This window comes from Megascapheus bottae, chromosome 30 (genome assembly GCF_031878675.1).
Source record: "Megascapheus bottae isolate mThoBot1 chromosome 30, mThoBot2.hap1, whole genome shotgun sequence".
Taxonomy (NCBI): Eukaryota; Metazoa; Chordata; class Mammalia; order Rodentia; family Geomyidae; genus Megascapheus; species Megascapheus bottae.
Window position 1 is genome coordinate 3504810 of NC_143538.1, and position 18929 is coordinate 3523738.

At 47.1% G+C, this 18929-nt stretch overlaps 1 protein-coding gene across 3 annotated transcripts in view; it reads right to left on the reverse strand.

Moving 5' to 3' along the window:
• The window catches only part of Thsd4 (thrombospondin type 1 domain containing 4), a 162015-nt gene that overhangs the window by 10578 nt on the left and 132508 nt on the right, over positions 1–18929 (reverse strand). For all 3 annotated transcript variants that reach the window (XM_090321365.1, XM_090321366.1, XM_090321364.1), the window contains 2 exons: positions 12757–12961; positions 1287–1462 (listed from right to left, as the gene is read on the reverse strand). In XM_090321365.1, the coding sequence (XP_090177491.1) occupies positions 1287–1462; positions 12757–12961 (381 nt within the window). The remainder of the gene's footprint in view (positions 1–1286; positions 1463–12756; positions 12962–18929) is intronic.

Here is an 18929-nt window from a genome sequence, read left to right on the forward strand (position 1 = left end):
TTCTGGAACCCCAGTCCTCCATTTGCCTTCATGGAGTTTGAAGAGGGTGGGGAGCTGTAACTGGCATTCGGATTTGCTTCCTCTTGCCATAAAAAGGACACAAGACAAGGGGACTGGTGGTTCACGCCTGTAATCCTAACTACTCAGGGGACTGAGGAATCTGAGGATAGTGGTTCAAAGCCAGCCCAGGCAGAAAAGTCCAGGAGACTCTGATCTCCAATGAACCACCAGAAACTGGAAGTAGAGCTGTGGCTCAAAGTAGTAGAGTGCTAGCCTTGGGCAAAAGAGCTCATAGACAGCACCCAGGCCCTGAGTTCAAGCCTCATGACCAAGAAAATAGGAAAAACAAACAACAGCCCAGCAACGAAAATGTGGGACTGATTAGCACAAACCGCCATGTGCCCGGAGGAAATCTAGTTCATGAACTTGAGGCCAGGTCTTTCAGAGTCAGGAAACTGAGATAAAAATAAGCATCTGGGCTGGGGGCCTGGAATTTGGCCTAGTGGTAGAGTGTTTGCCTAGCATGCACGAAGACCCGATTCATAGCAAAAAAGCTAGAAGTGGTGCTGTGGCTCTAATAGAGTACTAGCCTTGAGAAAGCCCAAGGACAGTGTTCAGGCCCTGAGTTCAAGGCCCAGGAATGGCAAAAAAAAAAAAAAAAAAAAACCAAAAAAAAAAAAACCAAACCAAAAAAACAAGTTTGGCCTAGTGGTTAAAGTGCTTGCCTTGCATGCATGAAGACCCGGGTTCGATTCCTCGGTACCACATATAGAAAAAAGCCGGAAGTGGTGCTGAGGCTCAAGTGATAGAGCTCTAGCCTTGAGAAAGTCCAAGGACAGTGCTCAGGCCCTGAGCTCAAGCCCAGGACTGGAAATAAAAAACAAAAAACAAAAAACAAAACCATCTGGTAGCATTAATGGCTTGTGGGTAGCTTGAGAGGTGAATAAGAAGTGTCAAGAAGTGTCAAGCATGAAACCAAGTGTGGAGGTGGCAGCCCAGACAGGATCTGTGTGAAAGGCTGTGCAGAGCTCCGGCAACAACTTCCTTCTTATTGTCTCTTCCTCCTCGGAAACACCAAGCCGGGCTTCCGAGAACAGTCCAGAAAGATCCCAACTCACGCACGTCTGGGATCTGATCCCAGCTCGCTCGCTCTCTCTCTCTCTCTCTCTCTCTCTCTCTCTCTCTCTCTCTCTCTCTCTCTCTCTCTCTCTCTCTCTCTCTCTCTCACACACACACACACACACACACACACATTCAGGATCTCATCAGAGTGGATCTCAACTCACATAGACATCCAGGATCTCATTGGTGGGACCTTCGGCCAGAAAGGACTCCCCGGCTGTGCTGGAGATCTCGTTTGGCCGCTTGTAGGTGAACATGGTTCCTCCGCCCTCATAGCGCCCGGGCCGGTCAATAGCCCAGTTCCCATTGATGATAGAGCGGCCTGAGCGGCTCCGCAGGGCTGGAGAGGGAAGAGAGGGAGCCCTGGGTTAGTCCAGGTGTGCTGCAGGCCTGGGTCGGTCCAGGTGTGCTGCAGGCCTGGGTCGGTCCAGGTGTGCTGCAGGCCTGGGTCGGTCCAGGTGTGCTGCAGGCCTGGGTCGGTCCAGGTGTGCTGCAGGCCGCTTCCACCTCAGGGAGCTGTCTCCCCTGTAACTGGCTGTTTATCCAACATGGAGCCAGGCCCCTGGGTCACAGTGACCCCATTTTTTTTTTTGATCAGGAGTACACCCCTGAGCTCCTCCAGCCCTGTCTAGTCTCTGTGGGTGTGGACAGACATGGCAGTCATGACAAGGGGCTGCTGGGAGAAAGAGCAACCAGAGGGGAGGCCAGGCGTAGCCGGGGAAATGAATCCACATTTCCTGGCGGGACTAAAGCTGCCTTGTGTCATGTCATCTGCTGACAGGCTGCGTGTGGCCCACGAAGGGGCTCAGATATCTATCTATCTATCTATCTATCTATCTATCTATCTATCTTTTTTTCTTTCTGGTCGGCAGTAGGGCTTAAACTCAGGGTCTGTTGCTGTCATTTGGCTTTTTCTCTCAAGGCTCATATTCTAGTCCTCGAATCTCCACTTCTAGCTTTTTGGTAGTTAGTGAGAGATAAGAGTCTCTCACTTGACTCTTCTGCCTGGGCTGGCTTCTAACATCAATCCTCAGATCCTAGCCTCCTGAATAGCTAGAATTACAGACATGAGCCACAATGCCCGGCTAAGAACTAGATCATAAAGGCTCTAAGAATATGTCCTATACAACACTCTAGTTATTCCCAAACATTGCAAAGTATCATGTGGGAAGAGAGCATGAAATTGGTCTTCTTTGAAAGGCATTTGTTTGGAAAAAATGCTGCATTCTCCAAGCAAAATGTTAGCTAGCTTGGTTAGAAGTTAATTGCAGTATTTATTGCTTAAAGCCAGCCCGGAATTTTGGCTTGAATTCTTACAGGGTTATGACTTAGGGGGGTAGGGTGGGGGTGGAAATTACCTATTCAACTCCGGGCCAGTAAGCTAAATGTTGATCTGATAATTGCTTGTTTTGAAAGAGCCCAAGAGATAAGGAAAAAGGGGGGGGGGGCAAACAAACAAAACAAAACAAAACACTGTGGTTTTCCCAACCCAGGAACATTATTGTGGACATAAAGATGCAGGAATGCTTGTTACTGAGATCACAACTGAAGGAAGAAGCGATTGGCTTTCCAATTAATACTGCCTTTGTTCTTTTGACATCTCTAATATTTACATGCTGGTTTAATTAAGATACTGGTAGGGTGAAGTCCAGTGCAAGCAGAGGAACCATGCATTTTGTATGTGGACTTTGGCTTTACCACCCTGACCTTGTGTTTAAAAGCCAGTGTTAACCCTGGCCCTACCCCAGCCTCCAGACTGACCAGCCTCAGTCCCTGTGGGTCTCTGGACATGGTGGCAGGTTTCTTTTTTTGTCGGTTGTGGGACTTGAACTCTGGGCCTGGGCAGTTTCTGAGCTCTTCAGCTCAAGGCTACTGTCCTACCTCTTGAGCCACAGTGTCACTTCTGGTTTTCTGGTGATTAATTGGAGATAAGAGTCTCTCCGGCTTTGTAGTGCCCAGGCTGGCTTCAAACCTCAGTCCTCAGATCTCAGCCTCCTCAGTAGCTAGAATTACAGTTGTAAACCACTGTGCCTGGCCTTTTTTCTTTTTTCTTTTTTTTAAAGCTGTCTCCTCCTCGATCTCCTTGATACATTGGCTTTCCCCAGGGTTTGGGTCAGGCCTTTGTTTTATCTTCCAACACACAATAACCATTGAGTTTTCAATGTCCACCTCAGGAGACCCCTTCAGGCCATCCATCCTTAGCCAATGACTGGAATTCCACTGTCCAGACCGCCCTCCATGGAAACTCCCATTTCCCCCCAATCTCATGGCTACTTCTCTCTCCCATACCTCTCCAGCACCCAACCCTAGAAAAGGAAAAGAAAAAACAACCTTGACTCAATCCTTGACTCACCCTCTTGCCCTCCCATCTTCCCACCCTCCCATCCTCCCTCCTTCCCTTCCTCCCTCCCATTCTTCCTCCCTCCCATCCTCCCCAGTCTTCGCATGCTAGGCAAGCACTCTGTCACTAGGCCAAACTCCTGGCCCTGTACTTTGTTTTTGAGGTAGGGTTTCACCATCTTTGCCCTGGCCTGGCCTTAAACTAGAGATCTTCCTACTTCTACCTCCCAAATGGCTGGGATTATAGGTATGTTCTGGCAGAAAAAAAACCAGTAACTTCTTAAACTTGCCATTATTTAATGCAAAGTTTTATAAAGCTTAGGAAACTTTGTGTTGAACATCGGCTGAAATGTGTCTCTTGCTGGAGAGGGAGAAACTGAAGGCGCCCCAGGAATTAGAACTCTCTCCACCAAGCCCAGCAACCAGAGGGTCCTCAGGTCTGGGTCCCACAGCTGGCCTGGGTACTGAGCCTCACAAGGGGCAACACCAATTTCCGTTTCCCTCTTCTGTGCGTCTATTCCCCTTTACCCCATCCACTCCTCAGTGTGAGGTGATCTCGGGAAAGGATTAAATTGTGTGGGCTCCTTCCACACTTTGGTTCACCGTGATCTTCCTCTAGGTTCACGTTGGTTTTATCGAGCATTTCCCTCGGGATGTGTATGGCTTTTAGTTTGAGCTAACCACTCATCCATTTTTGTCCCCGGTGTTTGTACTTCTTGGGTCCATGTCTGACATTGACTCAAGGCCAGTGTTAAGGAGCTTCTCTCCCCCACCTATGTTTTCTTCTAGGAATTTTGTGGTTTCACGTCTCCCGTGTCGGTTTTGAGTTCACTTTGCGTTGACTCTTGTGTATGGTAGAAGATAAGGCTCCCATTTCATTCTTTCCCCCTCGCCTGTGAATATTTGACTCTGTTATTCTTTAAGAAGGGAGACAATAATAGACACTAAAGGCTTATGAACACCATTAAATACTGAAATAAAATATTTGCACAAGCCTTGCTCTGAAAGGTGGAGAGAAATAATGGACCCCAGGACATAATCTGAGATGTGAGGCATTTGTATTCCTCAGCTATGAACATTTCAAAATAGCTAACTTTTCTGTTTCCCAAAGAACATATTTCCTAACTGGGGCTTGGCTTAACGCTTGTACAAGAGTCTGTCATTACCAGCGCCGTCTTGAATCCTGTGAGACTGGCTCTGAACGTAAGGAACTGGCAACACGGAGACTACAGACTTCTAGAACATTCTATGCGCACTCATGCTCTAAAGCATTTGTAGTTTTGTGCTCTTGGTCCTACCTTTGTTCTCAACTAAGGAGCTTCATAGCAGTGCTCAAAGGATAACTTTCGACAACTTTCTGAGGAATCCTTCCACCCCTTTCCTCTTCTGCCCTTCTAGGCAGGGCTTGCTCTTCTCTCTGTTTCCAGCTTGGCCCTCATTCCACTGGGTTCCAAATGGCTGCTTGCCCTCTGCCCCCCTCTGCTCTGCCAGCTCTGCAGGTAACACGTGCACACACAACACATGGTACTGTCCCTGAGATAATTTTGCTCTAGGGGTGGCTAGCTCCCTATCACTTTGAGCCTCAGCCTCACTTCCTGTTTGTGGTGGGTCACTGGAGATAAGAATCTTATAGACTTGCCTGCCTGCACTGACTTTAAGCCATGATCCTCAAATCGCAGCCTCTTGAGTAGCTAGGATTACAGGTGTGAGGCAGCGGTGCCTGGTCACAGGTAGTTAATTCTTGAAGTCAGCCTCATGATTGAGGGCTTTCCTGGCTGCTAGGTGCATTCCCTAGCTCTGGGCAGATGCTTCAGGATATTTTCTTTTTTTTTTAATTTGCCAGATAGAAGGTGCATTAATTCACATACATTGATACCCTTTCACATGTCTTGGTCCCCATTACCCTCCCCCCCCTACCCATCTTGGTTTTCCCCCCTTCCCTATCAAATTTCAAATAACCAAATACAAATAAATTCAATATATCAGATAACAAAGTGAGATACTGTAACAATATGAGATACCCAAGGGACAGCAAAGGAGATGAGAGACAACATAGTATATTAAGGACAACAATCATTCATTATATGGCTTTTGTTTCAATATCCTGGAGGTCCTTTCAATTAGCTTCATACTATATGGCCTTATGTATCAAGACTTTGCTCTATTGCAGATCTCTGCTAGTAGAGCCCAAGGTTTCTACTGATCATGACGAATGAGGGAAACCATTGAGCCTAAGTTCCTTTGAGTCTGGCTTACGTCACTTAATATGATTTTTTCTAAGTCTTTCCATTTCCTAACAAATGGGGTGATGTCATTCTTTCTGACAGCAGCATAGAATTCCATTGTGTACAAATACCACAACTTGTTGATCCACTCATCAACTGAGGGACATCTAGGTTGGTTCCATATCTTTGCTATGGTGAATAGTGGTGCAATGAACATTGTTGTGCTGGTGGATTTAGTATGCCCTTGTTTCTGGATGGTTGGGTAAATGCCAAGTAGTGGAATTGCTGGGTCATAGGGGAGCTCTATGGTTAGCCTTTTGAGGCACTGCTACACTGCTTTCCATAGTGGTTGAATGAGTTTGCACTCCCACCAACAGTGTAGTAGTGATCTTCAGGGTATTTTCTATGGTCTGTCGTGGTCCTGGGTCCTTAGAACTCTGGATCCTAATATTTACACTATTTTTCTTAGGACCTTGTAATTGTGAGTTATTTTCTTTTTCACGTTCACTTGTTTGGGCACACATTTCTTACTTGGTTAAAACTGAAATAATACAGTATTATTCCTTCCCGTTGTCTGTGAGGCTACAATTATTTTAATATAAAAAAATTAGTTCCACTCTACAGAAAATGGGATGTGTGTGTGGAAATGAAGTTGCTAGGCAACTTGCTGAACAAATTGGAGGAACATGTTTCATTCTTGGAAAGTTCCACTGTGCTAAAAGAAAATGTCACGACCCCAGTTCATAGTCAAGGACGCCAAGCCTTTATTAAAAGCCATCCGAGACCTCAGAGGCGACTGGTGAAAAGTCACACACATCCAAACCTATACGTTCACAGATTCCACTAAATTCCATAGCCCAAATCTACGTTAAATTATAAAGAAAAAAAAAGCGGGCAGAGAAGACACTTAAACATTTGGAGTTTGCATTTCAAGGTCAAGGTCACTAGAAAGGGCAGCCTTTGGTCACTGGGGACCAAGGGCAATCATGGACAGGTCTGGTGTAACTGACCTTCATCCCAAATGGAGTCTCCACTCTCTCCTCACTGATACACGGGTTTGTTCCAGGGCCTCCTGCCTCTGGCTCAGGGTCTCAGGGTCTTTGTGGCTGGAGGATTAAGGAGATGGACCAGCGGAGGCTCAGATCAGGAGCACACAGGATCAGGTGCACGCTCAGGAAAGGTCCAAGCCAGGATTCCCACCCCAACTCCCCCCTAGGTGGAAGATTCTGTGGTGAGGATGTTTGGTATGGAGGAGGGAGGCCTCCCAGAAGCGTCATGCATGCATCCGCCGGGGTCACCTCTCTCTGTCCTGGGGTAGACCTTGTGGGCCTGACCTTACCCTGGGCTTTCCCGATGCATTGTGGGTAAAGACCTAGGTAGTGAAGGAAACATTAAGTAGCCACAACTCGCCACTTGGGACTTCTCATCCTCACGCTCAGAGCCCCCCTGAGCTCGGGCTGGCCATTCCCTCCCCACTCAGGCTCCTGCCATGTTGATCGAGCCCTGCCTGCCTGCTTCCATCTTCACTCGCCTAGGTCAGAACCTGGCGGGACATGGCTGAGATGTGAAGCCTCAAGCATAGAGCAAAGAGACACAGAGAATTAGAAGACAGGACTGGCCAGAGGAGAGTCCCAGAGTCACCTGAGCATCCCACTTCCATGCTCTAGAATAGTGAATAGCTCCCATCTCACCCACCCAGTCCACTCTTGATTGATTACAAGGCATTCTCCCAGCTCAGAAAGGGCAGCGGGCTTAGCTCAGTCTCCTCTTTAAGTCTGTATTTCTGGGAATATAGAAATGGCTCATGTTTTTCCATCTGCCTCTGCTTTAACCTATTACATGGAATAAATCCTCGCCCAAACCTTGATGTCTCATTGCATGCAGATCTCAGGTTCCTGTGACTATTTGTGGAAAGAGGGGTGCAGAAGGAGCCCCTCGCCCCCTCCTTCCCACCCAATGACAGAAATGTCAAAGTAAATGACTTACAAGGAGGGAAGAAAAAGAAATGTCAGGGTAGTTATTCCAAGATGTTAGCATTTCACTCTCAAAAGTAATGTTTAAAAAAGGTTTTGGGGAGCTCACGGTGGGGGTGGAGGGAGGGGGAGAAAGAATCCTAAAGTTTTTAAAACAGGTAACTTAATAGGAGTGTGTTATTATTAATTATAAAGGTTTTAATTTCCTCTCCCCCCTTCATTATTTCTGCTAATAAGCTTGTTATCTGGGCTCGGACCGATTGTAAAAGTTTGGGAAAGGGTTTTTATGACCTGGAACAACGGTTTTACACGTCCGTGATTTGGTTTTCAGTTTATGAATCAGACACCATGTGGAATCCCTTTACAAATGAAGACACAGCCAGACGTCAGTGACTCATGCCCCTAACCCTAGCTACTCAGGAGGCTGACATCTGGAGGATGGTGGTTTGAGGTCAGTGTTGGCCTTGTATTGTTTTTTTTTTGTGGGGGGGGGAGATGCTCTCCCACTTGAGCCATACCTCCAACCCATTTTTTGCTGGCTATTTTGGAGATGGAGTCTCAGGGGCTTTTCTGTAAAGCTGGCTTCGAACCTTGATCCTCATTTATAGCTCAGCCTCAGTGTACCTCGGCTGAGTGGCTTTCACACAGCGCACAGACACATTGCTGGCCGATGGGCTCTTTTCCACCTTGAATATGACAGAAAGCCTCCAAAACCCACCTGGTACATAGACATTCTAACCATATCATGAGAAAAATGTGAACTGGAGGGCTGGGTGCCAGGAGCCATGCCCAGCAGTACAGCATACTCTATCTACAGCTGTTGTAGCTCAGTACTGGGGGCAGCACAGAAAGGATCGGAGCTGTAGGATAGACTTGACCTAAGCTAAGCACGAAGAACCAGCACTCACCAAACACTCCATTGTGAAGTAAGCGAAATCATTCAGTTAATTAGGGCGGGAATGTGGCTGGGTGTCAAGCAGAGTCTACCTTCTGGTAGACTTGGATCAAATCCACCCCCTGCCCTGATATGGCTCTTTCTTGTCCTCCTTTATTTATTTACTTATTTATTTTTGCCAGTCCTGGGGTTTGAACTCAGAGTCTGGGCATTGTCCTTGAGTTTTCTCCAGGCTAGCGCTCTACTACTTGAGCCACAGCACCACTTCCAACTTTTTCTGTGTATGTGGTAACCAAGGAATCAAACCAGAGCAGAGCTTCATGCATGCTGGACAAGCACTCTACAACTAGGCCACGCTCCTGGCCCCCACGTTTGTGAATTTTGAGATAGGATCTCAATTTTTGTTCAGTCCAACTGGCACCCAACCCTTCTCGTACACATAAATACTTCAATCCTAATCTCTGTCTCCCTCTTCTCTCACCGCTCTGGCCCTGTTCATTTGCTCTCAGTCACCTCAACTTAGGACATCACACTGTTCAAACATTCCAACTTTTTACCCCATCTAGAAAGCTGCTCAACCAATAAAGTTTGCAAATTATAAAGAAACCACAGTACTTCTTGAGTTGGGCGTTGCTATTATTCTTGTTTAACTTTCATAGGCTTAAAAGTAACCCCATCGCTGGTTTATTTTTTAAAAGCATACAGAGCTTCAAAAATTACTGCCAAGCCTGCAACTCTCAGACGATGTAACTTGCTGACGGGTGCTGGATATCCAGAATTATCCATCTGGGCTCGATATGTTTTTATGTTGGATTTCTTACCTTATTTAATGATGTTAGTAAAGTGAACTGGCTAAAAGATGCCAAACATTGATATTTCAGCTAAAATAATTTTACAATATCTCAGTAAGAAAGAAGCCAGGAAGATAAACTGCCAATCATTTTAGTAACATTAGATTGAACTTTTCCCCTCAAATAACAGGATTGTGGAGAGAGGGGGAAAAAAAACCCATTAGATTACAAAAGGAGAATTCATAGTTTCTAACAACAGATTTTGGGGTTCTAAAGTCTCACCCTTCTTATGAAAAAAGGATTTTGCAACCCACCAAATGATCTAAATTTGAAAGCATTTGACTCATGTCCGACACCGAGAATGGCTGCACATTCCGATAGTTCACGCTTACAAGCCTCTGAGACAAGGAAATGTGCCGTCTCCGAAACACCTGCTCCCTCTAGGCCCCAAGTCCTCTCGGGGCTCAGAGCACTCAGCAGTATGGGGAGATGCAGGCGTGACAGTGTCCCCAGTGCCCAAGAAGGACTCCAGCTCACAGCTGGAAAGGCCAGCAATCTAAGACCAGCAGCCTAGGTCTGGATGGCTGAGACTCAGCTACATTGAATTTGAACCATCATTCACCCATAAGCCATGCCCTCTGGTGTACCTGGCTCCTTCTATTGCCTTTGGATTTCTCTCTCTCTTTTTTTTCTTTGTTGTGACAGTTCTAGGCCCTGTCCCTCTGCCTTTTTGATCAAGGTTGGCTCTCTACCACTTGAGTCACAGCTCCACTTCTGGCTTTTTTTTGGGGGGGGGTGTTCATTGGATAAGAGTCCCAAGGACTTCCCTGCCTGGTCTGGCTCTGAACCTGGACCCCCAGGATCTCAGCCTCCTGAGTAGCTAGGCTGACAGGGGTGAAATACTGGTACCTGGGTAGGTATTGAGTTTTAAATATCAATTTTCAGGCATAGCTGTGACTCAAGTGTTAGAAGACTAGCCTAGCATGTGAGGCCCTGAGCTCAAACTCCAGTACTGCCAAAGAATTAGAAAAAATAATAATAAAAGGAGAATGATATCAATTAAAGAACCCAACTTCTTGAACCTTCCTCCGCCATTCCTGTCCATTCTCCCTCTGCCTCCTCACATCTCTTTACGGGGAGAGGGGGCAGTTTTACCTCATGAAGAGTGGACACTGGAAAACTGTTTACAGATTGGGACCAGTGACTGCCAGGGAAAATTCAGTGAGATGACACAAAGCTAACTTGAGGCAGTGTCTGAACACAGCCCGGTCCCACGATACCCAGAAGGCCACAAGGCAGGCTGCTCGTGGAACCGTGAGCTCATGAAGTAGAAAAGGAAGGTGGAAACACTTGGGCTTTTGCGATGAAAAAGAACATGCAAACGCCTTGTGGAGAAACTCAGCTTCCTTGCTGTCTCCTGGATTTGCCAGACGAATGATAACCATTTTCTGCTTTAGTTTGCATTGTCTGCCATCCCTTCCTGTCCTAACCCATAAACCCAAGTGCAATTAGAATGAGCAGTATCTGCCCAGGAAGGAGGGAAGAGCTGTAGAATGTGGAGGTCCTGGCAGCCTGGTCTTCTAGCCCTGATAGCCAGAGATGCAGGCAGTGGTCTCTCACCAGGGCCATTGGTTGCAGCATAGCCAATGGCAGAGAAGGGAACTTGGACCCACCCCCACCCACCTTGTAACATCTTTGCAACTAGATTGTTTGCTTCCCACTCCAGTCCCACCTCCTCCTCCTTGCTGAGTAAGCATGGCAACTTGCATCCTCTCTGAGCCTGTTCTGTATTTATAAAGCAGGGCTGGAAAGAGCTCCTAACATCCTAGGCTAGCATGGATTTTTAGATATGGAAAATATTATGATCATTTTCTAGAGCCAGGCATCTATGGCTCACACCTGTAAATCCTAGCTACGCAGGAGACTGAGATCTGAGAATCAAGATTCAGAGCCAGCCTGGGAGGAAAAAAAATCTGTGGGACTCTTCTTTCCAGCTAGCCAGCAGAAAGGCAGGATATGGAGGTAAGCCTCAAGTGGTAGAGCACCAAGTGGGAGCAGAAAAAGCCAAGTGAGAGTGTGAGGCCTTAGTTCAAGGCTCAGAATCACACTCATATAAACACACACACACACACACACACACACACACACACCCCAAAACAAAACATTGCCTGGCATATACTTCATATTAGATGAGTCACTACCAAAAGTGGATACTGTTTATTAATAGCTTTAAGAAATGGTTCCCTTGTGTCATTTCTTTAACCAGTTTGTACACACGCATAAATTAAACACTGGCCAAAATGTCATGTTTTTAATAACTGCCTTTCAGTGAATGGAATGCAAATAGTCTGGAAATCCAGAAGAAATATTAACCAAGATTTCCCTTTGCAGGAAGATGAGGTAAAAACAGCCTCTCAGGAAGAGGAGAAAAGAGAGAGAAAGCAGTCAAGAATCCAATACAGATCCTACAAAGTGAAGAAGAGTGAAGGGGCAGGCTGGGAGGGATGACTGATCAATATATACTGGATATTGTCTTCATAAACTGCTTTGGTAAAGGGCAACTCCTTTGAACAGTTACTTAAAGAGTAAAAGAAAGACTTTCAGTATTGATGAATGTATGCCTGGAGTGACTGCAGAAGGTTCTAGAAGGTTCTAGAGTGTTCGAATGCCACTGGTACAAATGTTCAAGAGCACCTGACTGCCACGAATGCGAAGGTCACAATGCCAGACGGCTGAAGTGGAAAGGAGGCAGAATGGATTCTGCTCTCGATTTCTAGGGAGTGACAGCATGGAGGGACTGCACCTGTCACCTATGCCTTGTCCCTCAGACCTCCTGGCTCCACCCAGAGCCCCTCCCAGCTGAGCCACACCCGGGCTGACATCCATCAACTTCATAACCGAGGCATTTACAGGAGCAGCAGTGGCTGCTTGAAATGCATAGATAGTAAGAATTTAGTTGTTCTTAGGATTAAAAAAATATTTATTTATTTATTTATTTCTGTTGGTTGTGGGGCTTGAACTCAGGGCCTGGCTGCTGTCCCTGAGCTCTTCAGCTCAAGGCTACTGCTTTACTCCTTGAGCCACAGCCCCACTTCCAGTTTTCTGGTGATTCATTGGAGGTATGAGTCTCATGGACTTTTGTGCCTGGGCTGGCTTTGAACCGGGATCCTCAGATCTCAGCCTCCTGAGTAGCTAGGATGACAGGCGTGAGCCACTGGCGCCAGGCATATATTTTTTTAACTTTCTCCAAGTTTGAAGTCACGGGGCAGGCCAGGTAGCACTTGGTTCCCCAATTCATCGTACATGTCCCAAGTCCCGTTCTCCCCTTCCCCCGCCCAGCTTTTACAGCCCTGGAAGATTCCACCACTGCCAGTGACAGACGGTTTCTCAAGGAAGTCGGCCTCACTTACCCAGGTAGTTGTTACTTTTGTGCATCTCGGTGACATTGATTTTCGTGGCTCCCTGGGGAATCTCCACCACACGGTGGTAGCCCAGGCTGGTGAGGGCATGGTTGAACACGCCGGAGACCACCTGGCAGCCTGTGTTGTCACCCCCGCAGACGCCGCACTTGTCCACGACTTTGTGGGAGCCCAGGTAATCATCACAGCCGACGCTCTGCAGGGGGACAGAAAAGGTGCTTTTGGCACAGTCTGGGGACAGAAAAGGCACCTGTGCCACACAGATCGGGAGCACTTAGGATAGGAGAGGAGTGAGTAGGGACAACCACAGATTGAACGCGACAGAGGTGGGGAAGAGAAGTTTTGCAAATGCCCATTGGATTCTGGGAAAGAGGGAGGGAGGGCTGCTGGCTCCCCCCCACCCCCCAATGCACAGTGAATCGCCCCCTCTGAGTTGGGTCCTGTGTCTTAGGAAATCAAACCAAATGGGCTAAGCTTGGATCTGTGGCTCCACAGAGTCAGGCACCAAGGCTTTTGCTTGGTTGCTGCCAAAGCACCTGCTGGAAGCACAAAGGCACAGCTTCTAAATAACAGAAGGGGCTGGCAGTCAGGCTTGTTCCAGGGGCTCTGCTGTTTATCCTGCCTCCCCCCAAGGAATCACCTTCCCCCTGCCCTTTTTTTCCCTTTATCTTCCTTCTACCCCCACCACACTCTGATTCCAGTAAGGAGAATTCACTTGCGCATTTATCTACAATCCAGCTTCAGAACAGACAGGGAATGATGGCTGTCCATTTCTGGGGCTGTCCCTCCTGCCCGCATGCTGGTGGGAGACATGGGGTCAACAGTATGATGAAATATCAGGGTGACAGAATTTTTTTTCACAGGGTGGTGGCAATACAGAAGGATGCCTGAAATCAGAATGATATTCTAAAACTTGAGACATGTGCTTGCCAACTCCCAGACTGGTCTGGATTTTTAGACCACACCTCAGACCACATGGCTAGCAGACCCTGGATCCAGGCCACTGTGGGTCTGTCCATATGGGGCCTGCAGGTCAAATCCTTGCATTTGATTAACATCCCTCTTCAGTCACGGCACTTGTGCAATATTGCGTCCATATTCGCAAGCCACGCCCACAAATGGTCTCTGGCAGTGAAAGAACAGCATCTCAACGTGTCACTCTCCATCCAATCAGCCCTTCAAAATAACATGCTAGCTATGTATTGCTCCTCCCACATGTATTTCTTGCCCTCTCCTCTTCCCTGGGCACATATTGTTATTTTTAAAAGCAGGAAAAAAAGGCAAATGTGTCTGGTGTGAGATCCACACACCTCTGTCCTGAGTTCTCCAAGGCTAGGAATCAAGGGATTGGTTCCAGCACAGCATTTTCAAGTCTAAGCCCCACAGCAACCTTCTAACTGACTTCAGAAGATGCCTGTGGGTATGGGTGTCTCTGATGGGGAAGGTGTACAGAAAAGTCAGCCATGTTGTCTATTGTTCCTGCTCTTCCTCCGCCAGCTGACCCAATCCCCTCCTCACATTCCAACCTCTGGTCCATCCCTGTTAACCATGGCACAATTGGCACCATACTGAACTCATTATGTTTAAGAAGAAATAAAGACATGCACGAAGCCACATGGTTGTTGTTGATTTTCTTTTTTGCCTGTCCTGGGGTTTGAACTCAGGGTCTGGGTACTGTCTTTGGTCTTTCTCAAGGCTAGAGCTCTACCATTTGAGCCACAGCACCACTTCTGGCTTTTTTTTTTTATGTATATGATACCAAGGAATCGAACCCAGGGCTTCCTGGATGCTAGACAAGCACTTTACCACTAGGCCATGCTCCTGGCCCCATGGCTTTTCATTCTGGAGCTGAAACACAGGGCCTTGTACACGCTAGACAAGGGCTCTGTGAGTTGAGCTATGTCCTAGCCCTCCCGTTGATTTCATTTGCGAGATTAGGGTGTTCCACGAACATTTCCCAGGCTAGCCTCCAACACTCCATCCTCCTGCTGCTGTCTCCTGAGCAGTTGCGATTAGGATTTCAGTATACACTCTCAAAGCCTGGCTTTATACTTCTCTGCCTGGGCTTTGAATCTCAATCCTCTGACCTCAGCCTCCTGAGCAGCTAGGATTACCACAGTGAGCCATGACCCCCTTTCCCCCCGCCCCGGGCCTGGCTGCTGCATTTCTCTATTTAAAGCAGCGGTGGTCTCTCTGTGTCATGGACATGCACTCCTATGTCACTTGGTGGGAACCTCTTGGAATAATGGGGAGAGCAGGGAGCCAGGCAGCCTGGCTGCAGTCCTGGCTCAGTCCCTGCCTTGTTGCCCACTGCTGGATGGCTCCCTGAAAACAGTTCCATGACACTCCAGATCTGCCAGTGCACAATGTGTTCGATTCTCAGTGTCTGGAGCACCTGGGGCCTGAGGGGGACTCACTACCCCAGACGCCATCCATTGGCACAGACACCAGTCATGCTTGGCTTCTTGTAAGTGTTGGAATTTAGACACATCAACAAGCTCTGGAAAACACCAGCTCTTTGTGGCCTGGTCTTCACCGATCTGATTCTGTCTGGCAGCTATTTTTGTGAGTGTGTGTGTGTGTGTGTGTGTGTGCGCGCGCGCGTGCGCCAATACTGAGGCATGAGCTCACAACCTGGGTGCTGTCCTTTAGCTTTTTTTTTTTCTCTCTCAAGGCTGGTGCTCTACCATTTAAGCTATAGCATCACTTTTACTTGTTGATGGTTAACTGGAGATAAGAGTCTCATGGATTTTTTCTGTCCGGGCTGGCTTCTGTCCTCAGATCTCAGCCTCTGGTGTAGCTGGGAATTCTAGGTGTGAACCACTGGGGCCTGCCTGGAGTCCATTCCTTCTTTTTGATTTGGTCATTTGTGGGCTTGAACTCAGGGTCTCGACGCTATCCCTGGGCCTTCTTGTGCTCAAGGCTAGCGCTCTACCACTTGAGCCACAGTGCCCCTGCCAGTTTTTGAGTGGTTAATTGGAGATAAGAGTCTCATTGGGACTTTTTTGCCTGCGCTGGCTTCAAACCTCAATCCTTAGATCTCAGCCTCCTGAGTAGCTAGATTACTGGCTACTAGCGGTGTAAACCACTGCACCTGGCATTTGTTTTTTTTTTTTTTGCAACCTGTCTTAGGAACATTTTACATGTTACCAGCCATCACAGGAGAAATTGTTTCTGAATTACCTCCAATTGTGTGTCAAGACTAACCCAGGTGAAATTTCCTGAGGGAAATGAGCAATCCGATGACATATTGGTGGGTGAATTTCAGTGGGAGAAGGCCTCTGTCCATCAAGGCAGCGGAGGCTGGCTGGTGCCGGGAGTTCAGATGGTGGAGGGTGCGAGGTCCTAATGGGAAGCAGATGTTTTGTTGTGGGCTCATCACAGGGTTACCGCAGCACGGTTGGAACGTGAAAACCATTGCAAGCGGACACCAATTTATGTATAGCTGAGCAATTTCACATGGAGGCCCAAACTTTCACTGATGACAGTTCTGTTGAAAGCACATTCTGCCCATGATAGATCTCCTTGTTCTGTTACAGTTAGGAATTCAGATCAAGACCATGCTTCTCGGGAAACAATTTAGTAATATGTACTGCTCCCAGGACCGGGGTCTTCTAGGAATACATGTAAAGGAAATGCTAAGAACACTAATCACCAATCACCAATAGAACACCAGAAACCGTGCACTGGTGGCTTAGGCCTGTCATCTTAGCTACTCAGGAGGCTGAGATCTGAGGATTGTGGTTAAAAGCCAGGCAGGAAAGTCCATGAGACTCTTATCTCCAATTAGACACATTCTCCTCTGTGTGTTTATTATCTCTGGTGGCTTTGGATGACAACAGTGGAGTCGACAAAGCAGGAAACATTTATATCTGGTCCTTTACTGAAAAAAAAAAAGTTCTAAAGACAGAAACAATAAAAAATCACTCCAGTATAGTTTACAAATGTGGAGAGGACACAGAATTCCATGAGACTGAGACAGAAGCTCAGGGAGGTATACCTCAGTTTACCCTGTTATCACCCACCCTATGCCATCCTCACCTCCTCTGCCCTGTCCCATGTTGACTCTTAGAATATAGAGCAAAACAAAACAAAACAAAACAAAACCAAAAAACAAAAAACCTGTCAGCTTCTACTGAGACATGCTCCAACTGTTTTTCCCCCCCTTTTTCTTGGAAGCAAAGTGGGTACCTCACACAGGAATGCAGAACTCGACTCACTAAAGTGAGAGAAGTACAACTGTCTGGCTGAAAGAATGTCTGTTTGGGGGGTCTAGGGGACCAGGGGACCCCTCTCCTTTCTGCCCTTTCCTCCTGGCCTGCCCTGTGGCTTGCCTCTCCTGGAGGCAGTCCTGTGCATTGTGGGATGGGGGAAGTTACCTTGGTAACCTCCCACCCAGAAGGCTAAACAATGTCCCCTGTGGGTACGGGTGACATAGCCCCAGAAAGCTCAAAGACACCTATAATTCATCAGAAGTACAAAAGCCATATCTATAGACATGGTTAAACCAACGGGCAAATAAAACTTCATTATCTAATTACACATGGTTTCGGGGCTGGCAGCATGGGCTCAAAGTAGAATGCCCACTGTGAGCAAGGAAGCTGAGTTGTGAGGCCCTGAGTTCAAGTCCTGGTACTGGCCAAACCAATCCAATCCAATCCAACAAGAAATAGTTGCTCAGAACTACCATCAAACTAACCAGTAAGCTAGGTTAGGTGGTAAAAAGTGCACAGTGCCTGGTACACAGTAGGCACTTTGATTTGCTGACCAGAACCTCCAAGGCTGGAGAAATTAAGAGGTTGTGGTGGGATTGAATTGGGTTTGGAGTTGCGTTGTTGCTTGAGGACCCTGGTGGATGCCATTTGGGTTCGGGAGGACAGAACTGAAAACAAACAAAAACCCTGAAGTTGGATGTGGTGACTCACGCCTGAAATCCTAGCTATTCAGGAGACCGAGGTCTGAGGGTCGAGGTTCAAAGTCAGTCCAGGCACTAAAGTCCATGAGACTCTTATCTCCAATTAACTACCAGAAAACCGGAAGTGGTGCTGTGGCTCAAGGGTAGGGTGGTAGCTTTGAGCTGAAGAGCTCAGGGACAGTGCCCAGGCCTAGAGTTCAAGACCCATGACCAACAAAACAAAAACAAAACAAAAAACATAACAAAACCCTGATGTGTTGAGTCCTGCCATGCTTCAGGTGTGGACATTTGCTTCATGGAGATGCAATTAAACTAGAACCAGAATTCAGTGGGGAGAAAAGAAACAGCAACAGCCAAATCTGAACTCTTTCATCTGATTTCTTTCTTCCTTTTTGTTAGTTTTCTGTGGTTCTTTCTTCCTTTTTTGAGGGTTTCTGGTGATTTATTGGAGATCAGATTCTCCTCTCCTCTTTCTCTTACAGCCCTGTTCCCACGTGAGGCTTTCTTTACCAGAAGAACAGGAGAGAGAAAGGCTGTGCAGATATTTGGATGAGCTGCTAGGCTGTGAGATGGGGGGTGTTGGGATGAGCAGAAAGAGAAAACGACATGGGGTCTGCAAACTACTCCTATTCATGTTTATTCAAAGAGATCTCCTGCCTACCATTTGGGACGCATATTCAAAAACTCAAGAGTTGTCAACCAAAATGGAATCCAGAAATAAGGTGAACATCAAGGCAGTTATACTGGTTTCCAGATTTCCTATTTGGCACAGCTAAACACTAGACGCTCATAAATGCCTGCATTAATAGCGAAATGGTAATGATCTAATAAAAAATTAGCTCAACAAGACACAAAACACATCAGTGGCATTGACAGTTTTGTTTTATGCACTGGCCTTACCCACACCACTGGAGAAAGTGGACTGTTTCTGCTAAGACACGGGGACTGGAAGGGAGAGATGATTTAGCATGCACTTTTTAAGTGCTTTATTGCCTCTCAACCCCCAGAAGTCTCCCTAAACCCCAGGTGATACTATTCTTTTTTTGTTGTTGTTGGTCATGGGGCTTGAACTCAGGGCCTGGGCACTGTCCCTGAGCTTTTCTGCTCAAGGCTAGCATCCTGCCACTTTGAGCCACAGCATCACTTCCAGTGTTCACTGGAGATAAGAGTCTCTTGAAGTTTCCTGCCTGGGCTGGAAAAGAACCTCGATCTTCAGATCTCAGCATCCTGAGTAGCTAGGATTATTGGT